General features: G+C 54.4%; 4 protein-coding genes across 4 annotated transcripts; 1 reads left to right on the forward strand and 3 right to left on the reverse strand.

Annotated features, from left to right (window-relative positions):
- Positions 1-1,737: 1,737 nt before the first annotated feature.
- Positions 1,738-4,899, forward strand: NCLIV_066990 (hypothetical protein; the record flags this gene model as incomplete). Its single annotated transcript, XM_003886250.1, has 7 exons — positions 1,738-1,877; positions 2,125-2,581; positions 3,064-3,160; positions 3,581-3,674; positions 4,154-4,275; positions 4,499-4,663; positions 4,826-4,899. The coding sequence occupies 7 exons, from the start codon at positions 1,738-1,740 to the stop codon at positions 4,897-4,899; spliced, it is 1,149 nt and encodes a 382-aa protein (XP_003886299.1).
- Positions 4,900-5,526: 627 nt separating this feature from the next.
- Positions 5,527-6,999, reverse strand: NCLIV_067000 (SRS domain-containing protein; the record flags this gene model as incomplete). The annotated part of the gene is made up of 1 exon (XM_003886251.1): positions 5,527-6,999. The coding sequence occupies one exon, from the start codon at positions 6,997-6,999 to the stop codon at positions 5,527-5,529; it is 1,473 nt and encodes a 490-aa protein (XP_003886300.1).
- A 2,949-nt stretch (positions 7,000-9,948) lies between these two features.
- On the reverse strand, positions 9,949-12,864 carry NCLIV_067010 (Mitochondrial phosphate carrier protein, related; the record flags this gene model as incomplete). The annotated part of the gene is made up of 5 exons (XM_003886252.1): positions 9,949-9,996; positions 10,457-10,577; positions 11,019-11,109; positions 11,545-11,704; positions 12,280-12,864. The coding sequence occupies 5 exons, from the start codon at positions 12,862-12,864 to the stop codon at positions 9,949-9,951; spliced, it is 1,005 nt and encodes a 334-aa protein (XP_003886301.1).
- A 1,729-nt stretch (positions 12,865-14,593) lies between these two features.
- On the reverse strand, positions 14,594-15,616 carry NCLIV_067020 (conserved hypothetical protein; the record flags this gene model as incomplete). The annotated part of the gene is made up of 1 exon (XM_003886253.1): positions 14,594-15,616. One exon carries the CDS (start codon positions 15,614-15,616, stop codon positions 14,594-14,596), a length of 1,023 nt encoding a protein of 340 aa, XP_003886302.1.
- Positions 15,617-15,771: the final 155 nt, after the last annotated feature.

Here is a 15,771-nt window from a genome sequence, read left to right on the forward strand (position 1 = left end):
TTTGCTCTCTGTGGGTATCAAGCTCTGGTTCCAGCTAAAGCAAAGTGTTTTTACATGGTCACCGACGAGAGAAAATGATTCGAGGTCTCGTCGATACACGACTCTGGCCAAACCCTGGCTCTGTTTCTACCGGCGTGGGGACCAAGCTCGAGGCATCCGCGCCTCAACTAACAGAGAAAAGAAGAGTGCGTATCAAATTCTTGGTCGACGGCCAGACAGGCTCGGCCCGCAATGCGCAACAGAACCACCTTTGGGCACGAGACAGAACCGGTTCTAGTCTTGTGTCCACGGGTCAGTTCGCAATCTCCGCACCCGAAAGCTGCAAAAGAGGAAATCCTCAGGGTATACAGCATGCGCCGCACTGCCTCATTATGCCAGCAGACTGCGGATGTCACGACCCTATTCACTTGAAAAGGCTCATCCACTTTCTTTCCAGATCGGCGGCACGATCCCATTCTGGCGAGCCGCAACCTGCAAGGCCGCCACGGCCAACAGAGCAGTGGCTTCGCTGACGGCGGAATGCATGCGCGACTTGCACAGGTTTTGTTAATTTAGGAGCCTTTGCTGTCTGAGAAAGCGAGGCGTTTGGAGGTGGCATGCGAAAAAGAGGTGTACTAGAAACCGCGAATCATGTCGAAAGTTGTTGTTTGGTCGTGACTGGACACAGACTGAAGCGGGGTGCTCTCTTCTTGTCTCTGGTGACTTCAGCCCCCTGCTGTGTTGCAGTTCTCTCTGCTATCCCGCACAACTGCACGTGCCAAGTGGAGTGAAATTTCAAAGCATGCGTGTGTACTCTGGTCGCGCGTCATTTCCAGACGAGACCCGGAGCACTTTTCCGTACGGCTCTATGCTGTCAACGTACATGGCCTGCAACAATCTCTCAGCAGTTCGACGGAGGAGTCAGAGGAACTGCCTGTCCCGGAGCGTACCGCCACGCTGGATCCTTCGGTCGTGAGGCACTCTGCCACGCAGTTTTTAGAATCCCTACGGGCTTTTCTTTCGAGAATCTTTCATCTTGGGAGACCCCGCTTTGTACGTCTAAGTTGTGGAATGCCTGTCGGGCTGTCTGCCTAAAGAGCTGTGTGCTCGGTTTCCGTCGGTCGGCGGTCGTACCCTGTATACGGTGGAGGCTCGCCAGATTTCCATCAACAGCTCGACGACTGCAGCCCTAAGATTTCAAGCGCTGCATGTGTTCCTCATAACTTCGGGCGCCAGGGTAATATCTGCGTGGGTGTTCCGCGAATGCCTGGCGCATGATGGACAGTTAGAAGTTTGCACGACTCTCGCGTCCGTACTTTTCTGGATATTCACGCTGTACACGTTGCGAAACGCTTGGCACACAAGAGACGCAAGCGCATAGGTCTTGCAAGATACGCCAAGGCGGTTCGCGTGCCAAGGCCTGGTCCATGGCCTTAGACCACGCTGTGGAAGCTTGCAATACACCAGACAGCTCCGCCCCCAGGCGCGTGGCGCCTCGGTGACAGACGATGTAGAGATTTCCTGTCGACCGGGTTTTGACGTTAAACTTTTCAGTCAAGCGAACCCCTTGTGTATTTTGTGGGCTGCTAATGCGCCGTTGCGCGGATCTAGTCCTGAGCGCTTGCAGGTCCGGTCGGTCTGTGCCGCGTGGCGTCCCTGTCTCTCCCAGTCGCCGAGCTCATCGTGAGGTCTGGAGAGTCCTCCGCTTCCTCTCTCAGTCTTGAATCCTTCCGCACATTCATCTGACCTGGACTCACGATGGCAAACTTGGCGAAAGCAGCCGGGGGTGCCTCGTCGTGGAACTGTGCCCGCGTCCATCGGAGTTTCCCGCAGCACGTGGGAACTGGGCGTCCTTGGCAAAATAGGTTCACCGGCATCGAGTCGTCTCTGCTTTCCGCGTAAGGATTTGCAGGCTTCTCTGCTACACAGAAGGCTTTCTTACTCTACAGTCCACTTCAGTCTACTGCTGTTAGTCCACCCTCCGGCGCGAGCGCTGAATTTGTTTTCCAGCGTCGTTGTGGCAAGACGCAGCGCACTCCGCATTTTTGCTGTCTTGTGTTGCTTTCCTCCCGTTTTATCTCCGCAAGAAACTGGTTTCCTACCAGGGCCGCCCTCTTGTTTCTCCTGTACGTGTGTCCTGTGCAGGCGTCGCGAGGCCGTCTCGTCTTCTCCGCGAAAGAGCAGTTCGCTCTCTTCAGGGTCAACCAGTCCCTCTTCCGTGACAACGTGCATCCCTAGGCTCGGCCAGGTCTTTTCTGATGACGCGCTGCGTTTCAGCAACGCAAGTCTTTCATGTACGCCGTCCTGTCGTTCCGTGTCGCGATATTCTTCCACGCGTCCGCTCTCGGCCGGTCGTCCCGAGGTCATGGATGCTGTGGGCGGAGGCCTTTCGGCAGTTCAAGGATTCGTGTGTGGTGGTGCCCAGCGGCGACAGCCAGGGTGCATGCAACAGCCCCACCGTCGCTGGCACCAGATCGTGTCCCAGGCCAACTTTGGAACGGCGTCAGCCGCTTCTTTCGACATCTTCCAAAAACTCAAAGACCCTCCAGAGACTGGCGAAGAGGAGACCGGAGCAGCCAAAAAGAGAAAACCGTCGGACCGGGTGGGTGGTGCCTCCGTAGATGCCCCTCCACGGTCAGGAGCTGGCAAAAACGGGGTTGAAACAGATGGACGAAAAAACGTCAAGCGTCCAGTGTACAACTGTATGTCCCCTTCCACCGTGTTATTTGCCACGCAGCAACGCCGCGGTTGGAAAAGAAACGGTGTGTTCGTGCCCGTGTCAGAGTTTCAGGCAAGCTCCAGGTGCCAGGCCACAGGTTCCCGTACCCCGCGCGCGCCGACTGACTCGAGCTTTATCCACTGGCAAATGGGTCTGAGAGAGCAGGAACACGTTTCTGATGGCTGTGTCGTGTCATTGTCGAACGCCGAGCCGGCGGTTGATTTATTTGGAGGCAGTGTTGCGTTTTTTGCTTCTCCCGCCGACAAAGATGGGCAGAAAGGGGTGAGGATAAGATCGAAATGTTCTCACTTGAATCATGGGACTGTTTCAAGACCTCCCGTTTCGGATGCATGTGTGCTCCGCAGGTGATCAGATTGGTGGACGAAGTCATGAACTTAACCCTAATTGAAGCAGCTGATCTTTGCGATCTTTGCCAAGAAAAACTCGCAGAGCGATCTGGAGGTCAGTGTAAAGTTCCGTGAAACGCCGTGGTGGCTCTCTCTTTGATGTGGAGTCTCCAACTTCATCCCGCAGACGTGTCGAAACTATCGTTGTGTTTTGCCCGCACAGCGCGGTGCGGTCTTGAACGGCACCGTTTCACGAAGAGAAAGCTGGCCTTAACGCCATCGACTGCTTTTTAAAAAGTGGAACTGAGCCTGTGTTGTTGGCGAAGGTCCCCCTGGCGCAGGAACAGAGAAGCCGCCAGCATTGCAGTTCATGCGGTTTTAACCCGCGCCAGTGAGTGTTCTCGTCTCGTACCAAAACAGGAAACTCACCGGCGGCTTGTTTAGCGGGGTGCAATGCTAGATGCCCTCAGCATGAGGATCTGAGAGACGTTGCTGCCATTATGAGTGCGTTTCTTCGTGGTGATTGTAATGCCAGGCCCCACGTTTAACGCGGCAGCGGCGGCCGGGCGAACGCCGTTTCCTCATCCCGCGGGCATGTTTGCCGGCATGGCTATGCCAGGCATGATGGGGTAAGGACACGACACGCGAGTCTTAGCCTGTGTTGCCTGCTGACGGGCTTGTGGGCGATACCGTCTAAAGCCTGCGCATAAATAATATGCATTAGCTGTCAAAAAATCTGGCAAGCGAAACACGCCAGCCAACTTGGCTCTTCATGAACTTCCCGAGGTCCAGTGTTGCCAGTGTGGAAATCTCTGTGGGTTTGCTACACGGTGAGGAAAAGGCGCAGGCAGCCGCTTTCAGGACCCTAACTCTTCAAGTCCGTCTCGCGATGAGGGTGTCGTACGCAGGCGACCGATGAGCTTTGTGTCTGCAGTGTCCGTGTTGTGTCAGCAAGAGACCGTGCAGGTTTTGAAGTTTGTGATTGTTTCAGCTTTGGTGCAGTTTGGTGGCACACCATTCTCACCCTGTTCTCACCAATCAGGGACTCGAAAACAGGATGCGGCTTGCGTCTTGCCTGGTGGTGTGTGTGTGTGTGTGTCTTTTCCAGGGCCATGGCAGCTCCAGTGGGAATGATGCCGCCGATGGCGGCGGCTCCAGCGGCTGCTCCAGGCAGTGCGGCTGCTCCAGGCAATGCGGCTGCTCCAGCAACGGAGGCAACGTCTGAGAAAAGTAATGGCGATGGGGAAACGGCGTCGCAGTTCGTTTTTGCACATGAAAGATTTCCCGCACAGTCAGCATCTCCGATGTTACCCAGACAGTCAGTATTCTTCTAGGTGACTGCGTCAGGGCTCAACGCGTTTCAGTCACAGGGTTAGGTCTGTAGTGGGAGGTGTGAAGATGCATGTGTCCTTACCTGCGTACTGCAGTGTAACTTGTGTGCGTGGCTAAACAGAGCCGGAGAAGAAGGAGGACGCGAAAGCGGCGTTTTCGATTAAGCTTCTCGGGTTCGATGCTCCAAAGAAGGTTGCAGTAGTCAAGGAGGTGCGAGCTATCACAGCTCTTGGCTTGAAGGAGAGCAAAGATCTGGTCGAGCAGGCTCCAAAGATTATCAAGAAGGGTAGGTCTGTGCGCCTTTCTTTCTCGGAAACAGGCAAACAGTGGGAGTCGCGGGAGGACCAGGGGGGTGCTCACCGAGCTTCCGGCTTTCTGAACGACGCGTGTCTGATTGCGTGGAGACCCAACAGGAGCGTCTGTCTGTGTCGTGAAATTTTGTGTGCAGCTGTGCCTGCCGCGGAGGCAGAAGCGCTCAAGGCAAAGCTGGAAGCTGCAGGTGCTCAGGTGGCTCTGGAATGAGCAAGAGGCGACTTTTTCCGTTTCGCGATGTTGCGAAGAACACGTGCAGCTTAATGATTGACGAAGCTGTGTTGGGATAGGATGCGGACCGCTAGGAAAAACTGTCTTGCGAATATTTTGTTTTTCCGTTTGCTTGTCGAAGCTTGTTTCCCATTTGCAAGGACGGTTGTGCCTGATGTTTGTCATGGACGTGAGTGATCCAGCTGTTTCACCAGCTGCCAAGTGTGCGCGTGCACTTGAGCACTTTTGGTCGAAACTACGCTCGAGACTGCGAGAAAACATTTTCTTGAGAGCCTCTGAAAAATGCACATGAGTTTGCGAGTCCGGTTTCTCTGCGACTCAGCGGTGCCTCGCTAGTCGCGCTAGCTACAGAAAAGGGGCTCGAATCTCAGACCCTCGGGACTCCAGCACTTCGACAGTAGCGTGGGTTCCCGTATAGACACCGAGGCTAGGCGTACAATTTTGATGGTTTGTCTTTAGTGTTTGAGTTCTGTGCCGTAAGAATGTCGCAATATTTGAGCCGTAGCCAGTGGGCTTTGCTCACGTGAACGACGCATATATGCAGGCCGCAAAATATCAGGTTCCAGATTTACACTACGGCACAAGAAAATGCTTTCCGCATAGTGATCAGGGAGAGAACAGGAATCCCACGCAGAGAAAGCCGATAACGCAGCTCACGAGCCCAGACAGGCTGCCGGCTCCCGAAGCCGGTGGCGTAGAGGTGGTTGTCTCGACGGCGGCGGCGCCGGGGACTTCGATGCGCACTTTGCACGTTTTACCTTCAGATTGATAACATTGAAGGCAGAGCTTTTTCGTCGAGGTCGGGACTGCCGTCAACTCCATAGTATACTTTGTGTTAAATCCAGGCGTTTGCTCTTCCTGGAGTACGGCATCTACCAACGAGGTCAGGGAAGCCGGTACACTGCACGACCCATCGGAATCGTCGTAGACTTTCTGGTTCTCCCGCGAGAAGGGAGGTACGAGAGCCGTACCCCTCGCGCACCAGAAGTTAACAGGCTGGTCTGGAGAAAGCGTGACCTGGTTCTCGGTGCCTGGTGTGCACTCCTCCAATTCTTCGTCGTGAACATCATCACCTGTGGATGATTGCACATCGATCAGTACTGTGCACGCTCCGCTTGGTTCCTCGTTCATGTCGCTCCTAGCTTTCTTAATGTGGCCACTACGCACTCCACCCCATGATTTTCCAGGGCTTTGGTTTTTGCACTTATACCACAGCCTACTGGACTGTCTACCCTCGGCGGGAAAGACCACTCTGTAGATGTGCTGATCTTTTTTTCTTTCATCCCAGTATGCCTCCGAAATAGTCTCAAGTTCCTCAGTTTCCTCGCAGCCCGACGATTTACAGAATTTTGGAGTTGAGTCCTGCGCCGGCTCGAGGGTAGTCAGTTGCTCGCCGCACTTGAATACAGCATCGGTATCCTGTGAGCCAAGCGTGATGACGACTGCACCGTAGGGTTTTGAGCACGTTTTCTCGAGACCGGGGTCTTCCGCCAGGGGCTCTTTCTTTGCCGTGATAGTCACTTTACAAGCCTCTCCCACGCCGGAGATCTGTTGGATTTCTGACTTTCGTTTCTGTCCGCGGATGCCTTCGACTTCCAATCCTGGGGCTCTCACGAAAGCGTCAGATGCGGGTGTGCATTGATAATAAACTTTGTAGTCTTCCATGCGATGTTCCGGAAATATGAGCTTATAGGTATTACTCTCTTTCTCCGAGTCATCCCATGTGGCACCAGGCACGGCCTCTTGTAGGTCGGTCGGCACATCGCACTCGTCAGTCAGGTAAACCTCTTCTGCTTCGAGTTGGTCAGGATCGAGCGTGGTGTGGCTCCCACCACACTTGAAAACTGCTTCTGTCTGGTCAGGTTCAAGATCGATTTCAATTCCTGCGTTGGATGAACATTCGTTTCCAACCTTAGAAGAGACGGCATGTTTAGGAGATAACAGCCTTTGCGAGCCGCCAGCCTGCTCTCCTGACGTAACGCGCCCTGGATGTAAAACTGAGGTTGCGCTCACCGACTTCGCTGAGGCAAAGCCCAGGTAGAGAAAAGAAATCGCTGTCAGTGCCCTTTGTCCCTTCATTTTTCTGCCGTGTCAGAGTACCTAATGCGAGGTCTAGTTGCGTTCTGTGTAGGGACGGTTACTAAGTGTACGCTTTTGTAATATGCGAACAGCAACCGTCGCCCTGCACGGGTTGTGATTCATTCACTCCACGAACCCCGAGGAAAGTTGAAAGGCGAAGAATTTTAAAAATGCGGAACTCGAGCGCTCTTCCGCTGGCCTTCCTGGGTGCTGGCTAGTGCATCTTGGCCTGATGCGGTGCGGCGTAAGCCTGTGGGGTCCCCCAGCTTGCCGGAGAAGTTCACAGATATAGATGCGCCGACCCCGGCACAGATGGACTGGCTTGGTGCAGGACCGATTTCGAACTGGATAATTCTCAGGACTACACGAGAGGCCCGATTGCGCATTGCGCTAGAGTGGACTTGGACATGCGGTGGATGAGTACAGCGGGTATGTACAGAGTTACAAATACGGCATGCCCATGAAACTCTGCGAAACAGAATAATCTTTTCGACTTTCGCGGATGTAGTGCCAAATTCTGTGGGGTGCGCATTTGTTGTCGAAAAAAAAAGCCAGCATAGTGACGGCATGTCGGCAAAGTACCGGCTAGGTGAAAACAATTCCAACTGGTAGTATTTTATGAACGAAAGTAAGTTGCAAAACCTTCATACGTATAAATCTCTATGTAAGCTAGATAGAAGTACGCTAGAACCATATTGCATTCTTTAAGCTGTCTAATTCCAAGTAGACTGGCTATTGGCTCTCAGGTTGCGTGTAAAGGACTGCGGAATCACACACCCAATAACAGCACCCGTAACGTGTAATACCTAAACATTGATTCCATTTGTGTAAATACATGGTGGAATACAGGTCTCGTCAACTTCGGAATGAGAACAGAAAATGATGGAATATGGTGATGTAGCAAGGCAACGATGGGCCGGCTCGTCGCAGCTTTGCTTTCTCTAGTACCTGAGTGACTGGGAGAGAGCGGGGAACCTACACGACCGCTGATTGTTAAGATGTCATTTCTGCAGCAGACGCGTCTTGAGTGGGGCGGGTCTCGACCAGCTCTTGCTCGTAAGACATGTAAAAGCAGGCAAAAGCACCGCGCCACGATGAGCATCTTCTCCATCGGCTAAGGAACACCAGCGGCGAACTTTGTGTATCCTGATTTACAGCCTTTCTGCTGCACCAGCGACATGACAGGCTGCCAAGGCAGTTTCTAAAACTGTGAAGAGCATGATACAGATGAAAACAAAAAACAGATGCTCCACCGTACAGTGTTCTGAATGCGTATCATCAGCACATGGTCTGGTTCCTCAGTTGATTGGCAAGAAGGAGAGTAAAACCCATGCTAGGCCGGCCCCATCGTGTCATTGAGTACCATCTTTGCCAGAAGACTCCGTCTGTTTGTTCCAGTTCCTCCGTTTGCATGTGAGCACCAATATGTCACTCTGCCGCCGGTCTGACGCTCACAGCGAACTCATTCGCAAAGTCTGGCTTTCGTATTGCGTGGCTGTCTTCGGGAAGTGCCTACGTCTGAACAACACCGGCAAGTCCCGCTACGTGCCCACGCTGGGCCCTTTGGAGAACTCATGGAAACAGGAACGGTGCAAGGGATTCGGAGTGAACCATGTAGGGAGCATTGCTCGAGTTTGCAGAACGATTTACACATCACTTCATCACAGAAAGTGCCCTGGGTTGCTTTCGCCCCTTGACGGGTCGGCAGTACAGGCCTATCTATCACACATAGCCGAGGGATATTTGTGAGGTTAGATAGCGAAACAGAAGCTTCAGCTTGTTGGGGGAAACTGTGCCTTCACAGGGAAACAAAGTGAGCTTCTCGCTCTAATGGTGATCGCAGTTGCCTTCAAGAGTCACTCATCTGGCTGTCTTGATCCGGTGACTATATAGTGTATGACGACCTGACCTTCAAAAGAATAAATATGGACCGTTACACGAAAAAGACATAGCACTGCCGCACACAGAGACTAGTATTATGCCATACAAACGACAACCCAAACTGTATCTGGCAACGCCTCCGCCTGGTCCGGTCCCAATGCGTCGTTTTGGCCTGACCACGCACCGCCCTCTTTCACCGTCTCGACGGTTACACCGGCTTTTCGAGACCGTGAGGCAAAGAGTTGTCGATTGCCACCTGTCTAGCGCAAATGTCTTCGCGAACCGCCGCAAATGTGTTCAAGGGAACCTCGGCGATTCACGCTTTTTTTGCGCAACGTGATGTAGCTGCACTCACAACTGCGACATATACCGAAGTGCACGAAGACCCGGTTTGCTCCTGCCGTAGTCTGAGTTGAGTCACGCTGTTTGGCATGCTAAATAGGCTCATTAAATGTACGGAATTGGATTTGCAGGCATGGAATTCCTGTTCACTGCAAATTGCAGACGTCTTGGCTAGTCCTGAGCTGCTAGTTTTTCGTCCAGGCAACTGGGCTGCACGATGTGCCGACAACCCCGCCGCGACACATCGCAGCGGAAACGGAATTTGGCATCAGGTGGCCTGTCCATTCCGGATGTGGATAAGCACGCGTGTCTGACTGGAAACGTTGAGGCCAAGCGACGAAACTGTCGACTAGGCGGCTCGGTTGGCATTGCCCGAAACCCACGCAGAAACAGCAGGATCAGACGAGGCCGCAAAAAGACTTTTAATCTCCCGTGGTGGGAACAATTCAGGCGGGTTACCGGTGGCTTCAGCGCTCTCGAAAAGAGGATATTCCGTGACGGGAAACGAAATTTTATACCGTTCCACAAAAAAAATTCACTTGGCCACTTGCAACCGTAGGTTCGCGATGAGTTTGGTCGCGGCGTGGAAAAGCAGCACAGAAGTGAACAGCGACAAGAGGCGAGGGTGTGGTCAGGCATCGAAGCCTTTCGCCTGGTACAGCATAACATGCCGCGCGAACTGCTCTGTCTCTACTGGCACGCCGCCATCTCGTTCGGCGTTGACGCTCATTTCTTAGCTGAGCCGCCGCCGGTCGTTCCCATGCCCATGAAGGTCTGAGGAAACAAGACACAGACGAGCCGAGGAATAACATCAATTTGACGCACACAACCCGCTAGCTGAAGCCCCTTCGGTATACACAGCAAAGCAGCGGTGCAACGTACAGAGTAAATCGCACTGTTGTGACCCGTCAACGCGCAAGGAGGCTTATTGGATGCGCCGGACGTCACACAGCCCCAGTCTCTTGAAAGGTGGCAAGCGAAACCGCCAGGGTAACTTAGGCATCACCTGCAACCACGGCGAGCACACGTTCTCCCTGGCAGTCATAACAAAACTGACAGGCCGAGGTACGAGATCGAGGTACTCTCTGGCTCCACGTACGACCTTCTCCCGCACGATGCGGTGTACTTGCTGGACAGCCAGCATACAGCACACAGCGACAGGCTCTTGGCGACAAGGCAAAACCAACTAGATCCGGAAGAGTTGACAGACTGGAAGCACCCGTGCACCACGCACCTTGAAGCTGTCGTAGATCCACCACTGCAGACCAGTGAGTGTACCGATCATGAGGACTCGAGTTCCGAGTCCCTTGGTGAACAGGTTGCAGTAGCCCATTTCGTTGATCATGGTGCCGAAGCTGAACAGCAACACAGCGCCAACGCAACACGCAATATATTCGCCTGCCTCAGCAAGAGCTCTCGAGAGAAAATTTTCTGCAGGTTCCCCGCAGCCGGTGGCATCACAAGCCGGCACATTGGGAGACAGCAAGATACACGAGTTGAGCCCGTGGAATTTGAATAAACAGTACGGCACAGAGTAATGACGCACTCTCGTGTTCAATCTGTTGCGCCTTCCTGTTGACGTTAATGACGTTAACACACCATCGTTGTCTTTCGGAGTGCACGGCTTACGAGGCGCTTCCAACGCAAAAACACCGGAGAAGGACTGCAGAACACTCTACCAGTCACAAATCGAAGAGGAACCGAGAGGTGACAGAGCTCGCGGGGAAAGGCGGGTTTGTGTCTCTGCACTTAATCTAAGCTACCACTGAGTGCTGCAAACCAGGGGTCATCCTCACCTCTTTCCTTTGTTTCCTGCCTTGCTCATGACGGACACAAGAGTGTCAGCCGGGTGCGAAACGACGGCGCAGATGACACCGGCGAGATATCCTGCGACAGTCACCACACCAGAACGGGAAACTCAGTGTAGATACCGACCGGCATTCTGCGGGGTGCGGGGGAAACAGCGAGAGAACCACTTTCCAGAAATCAGAGACATTCACATTGTCGAGGCCGGCGGAGGCCCGCAGGGGGGAAGTCGCGGCGAATCGTTAACGACGGATGTGCGACCGGTGTGACGCTGCGTGTCTCTCGAGATTGCGACCCGTGAGCTGTGGCCGTTTCCCAGACACTTTCGAGTGAGGAGAAAGAATCCCAAAAAGTCGAATCTGCGCAGAACATGCAAACTTTCCCCCACGACCCTCAGAAAGCCGCGTGACGTCAACCGCTCTCCTTGTGTGACAGTGGGGGGACACGCACTCGTTACACGCACGGGGCGTTTGAAGCGACGGCCTCCACAGGAAAGACATGCTTTCTGGCACTTACCCGAGGCGAAGGTAATTCCGAGTTGCGTTGTTTTGCTGTACGAATCCTTGGGCTTGGTGAAGACGTTATCGTAGAAGAGCTGGACGACCTTCTCGAAGAAGTAAAACTTGGCCATGGTGTAAGGGATTTGTCGGCTCCACAGAGGCACGACACTTCCGAACTGCATGCGCACGCAGCAGCGAAACAGACGTCTTTCCAGGAACAAGACGCCGCAGGCCTCACCACATAGGGAAGGCGCACCCGCAACCAGAGCCGTTCGAGTCTCTCGACGGTAGAAAGCGTCCTTTCTGGAAAGCGCGTTCTGTCTGATGACGGCTAGAATACGGTAGGACGGCCTATCGACGACACGGCCTCCCTACACCCCGGGTTGGCGAGAGAACATGCGGAGACACCTCGAAGTCGAAGGGTACGGCTTCAGGGCCTCAGTGTCTGGGTATCCTGCGTGTGATGTGAATCAAGACTCGAACGCGGCTCAATGCCACAACTCCGGTCGGCTGTAGCAGCTAATCACATGCAACGCGTGCGGTAGCACAGGCCCCAGACCACCCTCATGAGGCCTTCACAAAAACACGTAGGCTCTCCGTCGTTAAAACCGCCCTTCTTTCGGCCGACAGAGGAAATTGATCAGGTGTTTCCTGAAACATGGCGACTCGTGTTCTCCCAAGCTCCATTTGCGCCACTGCGTGTGCCTCAACGCGCGCCCAGCAGACAGGAGGCGACGAGCGCTGCACTTACCGGGAACTTTGTTTCCTTCTTCATTTCGCTCATCTTTGCTAGGGCAGGGGAGAAGGAAGTTGGCCACGTTCCCGCCGGACTCGTTTGCATCTTCACTTTGACCATTTCCATGGGGCAGAGAGCGATATCGGCGAAGAACTCAGCGGAGGCAGAGGCAGCCAGCCACACAGCGCCCTTGTTTTTGGCCGTGAACTCTTCTCCCATCAGGTTTCCGTACGTGTCCTTGAAGTACTCGTAGAGACCAAACTTGAACAGTCCCTGCATGCTGTACCCGAGGAGCGTCGGCGTCCAGCCGAGGCGCAAGCCCGCAGCGCCTTCTTCTGCAACGACTGTTCGCATGCCGGAGACCAGACCTTTGTACTTCTCAGGGTACACTTGCATTTTGCATTTCACCACATCGAGGGGGGTGACGGCCGTATGCGTCAGGCCGCAAGACAACACTCCTCCCAACATACACTTGGTGTAGTACGACATGGTGTGCGGCATCACGTGCGGCTTTCTGGTGATGGGCTCGGAAACGCGCGCATCCCACTGGGATTTTGCCGCCGCCAAAGGCGAAGCCGCTGCAACCGAGAGAGACGCCATTGTGTTCACAGAGAGAAAGGCAAAGAGGATCGAGGGGGGGGGGGTTGCGAGAGGAAATGCGTGCGTGACGAACTGGGAGAACCACGCGGATCCTGAGAAGGCGCGGGGGGGTCAGGGGTGGGCAAAAACGGCGCAGAGGGTGGACACAAACAGTGAAAAGAGAACTGACCAAACGTGAAAACGTTCTTCACAGGAAAACAGATTCGCCTGCCAGGGTGTGCAGGCAACGGAGCAGCAGAGAGACAGGAAGCGGTTTATAGGAGAAGGAGAAACGTACCCCGCCCGGTCGGTGAAACACAGAAAGGTCGACGCAGCAGCGATTTCAGAGAAATGGAAGAAAAAGACAACGAAATGGGGTCTCCCCCAGTCGCCGCCAGTTGCACAGACGTCGGGATACAGATCCGCGAACGCCCGTTTTCGCAGGCCCTAGGCGGCAGTGCTCGCAAAAAAGCATCGACGTGCACCGCCCACCTGCGCCCGAAGCGAAGAAAATCAACAAGCGCGAAATTTGCACACGTGGCGCGCGGCGCCTTAAAGACGAACAAGCGAAAGCGCACCAACCGAACGCGCAGCGCCAACATGCGAAACACAGGCAACCCGAATTTAGGTGAAGGGAGACAAACATGCGGAGCAAAGGTTTCAGGATAAAGTTCCCAGAAGACGGGCGGCCCCCTTCAAGTACACTTTCCGGAAAACCGCGACACGAGCTTTGCGATGCCACAGCCCTCTCGAAAACGCCGCGTGTTCTTGCACTGCTCCGGGCACTCATTCCCCTCGAGAAGCAGGACGACGTTTTTTGAGTTCCTTATGGGAGAGAGTCCTCAATTTGAGGGATACTCCGCACCTGAAAGGGTAACCGGGGACTCCGCTGGGCTGTCTGTCTGCGAATTGAAGGCCCTCAGAATTCTTCCTCAAAAAGGCTGCAACCTTGCCGACTCGGCATTCGTCTACGCCGAATCCAACAGCCATGAGAAAGCCTCGCATTTCCCACCAGCTAAAAGGGTGTGGAGATCAGTGAAAAGCGAACTTGGAATGTAGCGACTTGCACACAAAACAAAAGTGCCGTGGTGCTGTCACTCAGACCATCTGCAGGCGTAGCTCAGGTGGGCGTGTCGAAGGAACGAGATGCGACCGGAACTGCAGGAAGTTCCCCCCACAAGTGTTCACGTGCAACGCCCAACGAAAATCCTCCTTCCACGCAGAATCCGTTCTCTGGAAACCGTGTGCAGGCACAGGACTGAGAGTGCCTGGCTGTGTTCGACTATGTCGCTCGCATAGAGAACCTCGTAGCGGAGAAACGTTCCCCCCTCTTTGGGGGAGGGGCTCTGAGCGGTGGAGTGCATACTTCGCTTCGAATTCTCGCCCTTTTCTGGCTTGTAGATAGATAGGGATTGACGTTCAAATAGATGGGCATGTACCAGTCTTTCTAAATAAGGAAAACACACATATGCACAGGGAATATACACCTTCAAAAACTGACAAAAGGAAAACAAACTGACAAAAGGAAAACACGGGGCGCCTCGTGTACCTGACAAAACACAAAACACTCCTCTACACCACCACCAATATTGGTAGGGAAATCACGCAGGAGGGAAATAACACAAGAGGGAAGTCGTTTTCTCCCACATGTCGAGAGGTCGAGGTCCTGTTAAGATGCGCGAACACGGGTTCGGTTGGCGACGCCCACTATTCAATCGCGCGTCCGTTTTTTTCCTTCACTCACTGCACCCTATCTTCGGGGAACTGCTGCGTGCTGGTCTCTCGAGGGCGTCCCCCCTAGGTGGGCCGAACGGGAGGTTAGTTTTCTTCCCGAATCCAGAAACGCGCCCGTGTGGGTGGTCGCGGCCATGGCCGTAGCCACAAGGACGAGGGGACGGCGCCGATCCTCGTATTTGTATTTCTTCGCATGGTTCCCGTGGCAGTTGTGTTCCCCCAAGTAGGTACACCTGCTTGCGCCTCTCGGGAGAGCTGGCACATGCGTTCCAACGCACGGAACTCTAGGCGGCGGAATGCGAAGGTTGGCCTCACTGAGGCGGGCTACGGCGGCTCGGTCCATGTGAGGCGGACTCAGCTGTATCTGTGCGTCTAAGGATCTGGCTGCTTCGCGTTTTCTCAAGCCCTCAATATGGCACAAACTTTGTTGCAGGCGCAACTGGCGCGCCTTCACTTCAGCTTTCTCGCGTTGAGCTCTCTCTTCGGCGTCTCGCCTCTTGTCTGCCGCCATCTGGGCCCTCAGAACCACGGCGAGCGCCGCGTCTCGGTCCTTCCCCCCGACTCTCCCGACTGATTCGGAAAACGCCGTTCCAAAGTGTCTCTCCTCGCGCCGCAGTTTCTCCACGGGTCCGGTGTCTGTGTTTTTAACGGCCAAATGCTGTCGAAAGGCCGAATGTGGAGATGCCGGATTGCCGCCTGTCAGTGAGACGCTTCGACTCTCCTCCGCGACCCGTCCCTCGTCGCGCGGCGCCGTGACCGGCTGGGCCCCAAAGAACGGCGGAAGGCGAGAGTCTCCAGTCGCAAACAGGGTATCCTCGCTGTTTGAGGTAGAGTGCGCGTCCGGGTTTTCAGCGACTGTCGCTTCGCACGAACTAGGGGAGAGTGTCGAGACATCTGTGCACTGAAAATGCTCAGGAATATGCCCCGCTGCCGCTACACCCCTACAAGGGGAAATCGGTGAGCGCCCGTCAGCAATGTACAAAGAATACGACGCAGAAGCTACGGGTCTGTTTCTAGGGTCTAGGAATCCTGAAGCCATGGGCAGTACTACTGATCGAGGGCTTGCGAAACTACTCAGCAGCCCCTGCGCTCCATTGGATATCTCGGATCCCCTCTTCCCGCTCCTGTCTTGACCGTTGTCGGCAGACCGCCGCTCTGCGTACATCTTTCCTTGTAACCCTACAGCCACAAGGT

Source organism: Neospora caninum, chromosome XII (genome assembly GCF_000208865.1).
Source record: "Neospora caninum Liverpool complete genome, chromosome XII".
Classification (NCBI taxonomy): domain Eukaryota; phylum Apicomplexa; class Conoidasida; order Eucoccidiorida; family Sarcocystidae; genus Neospora; species Neospora caninum.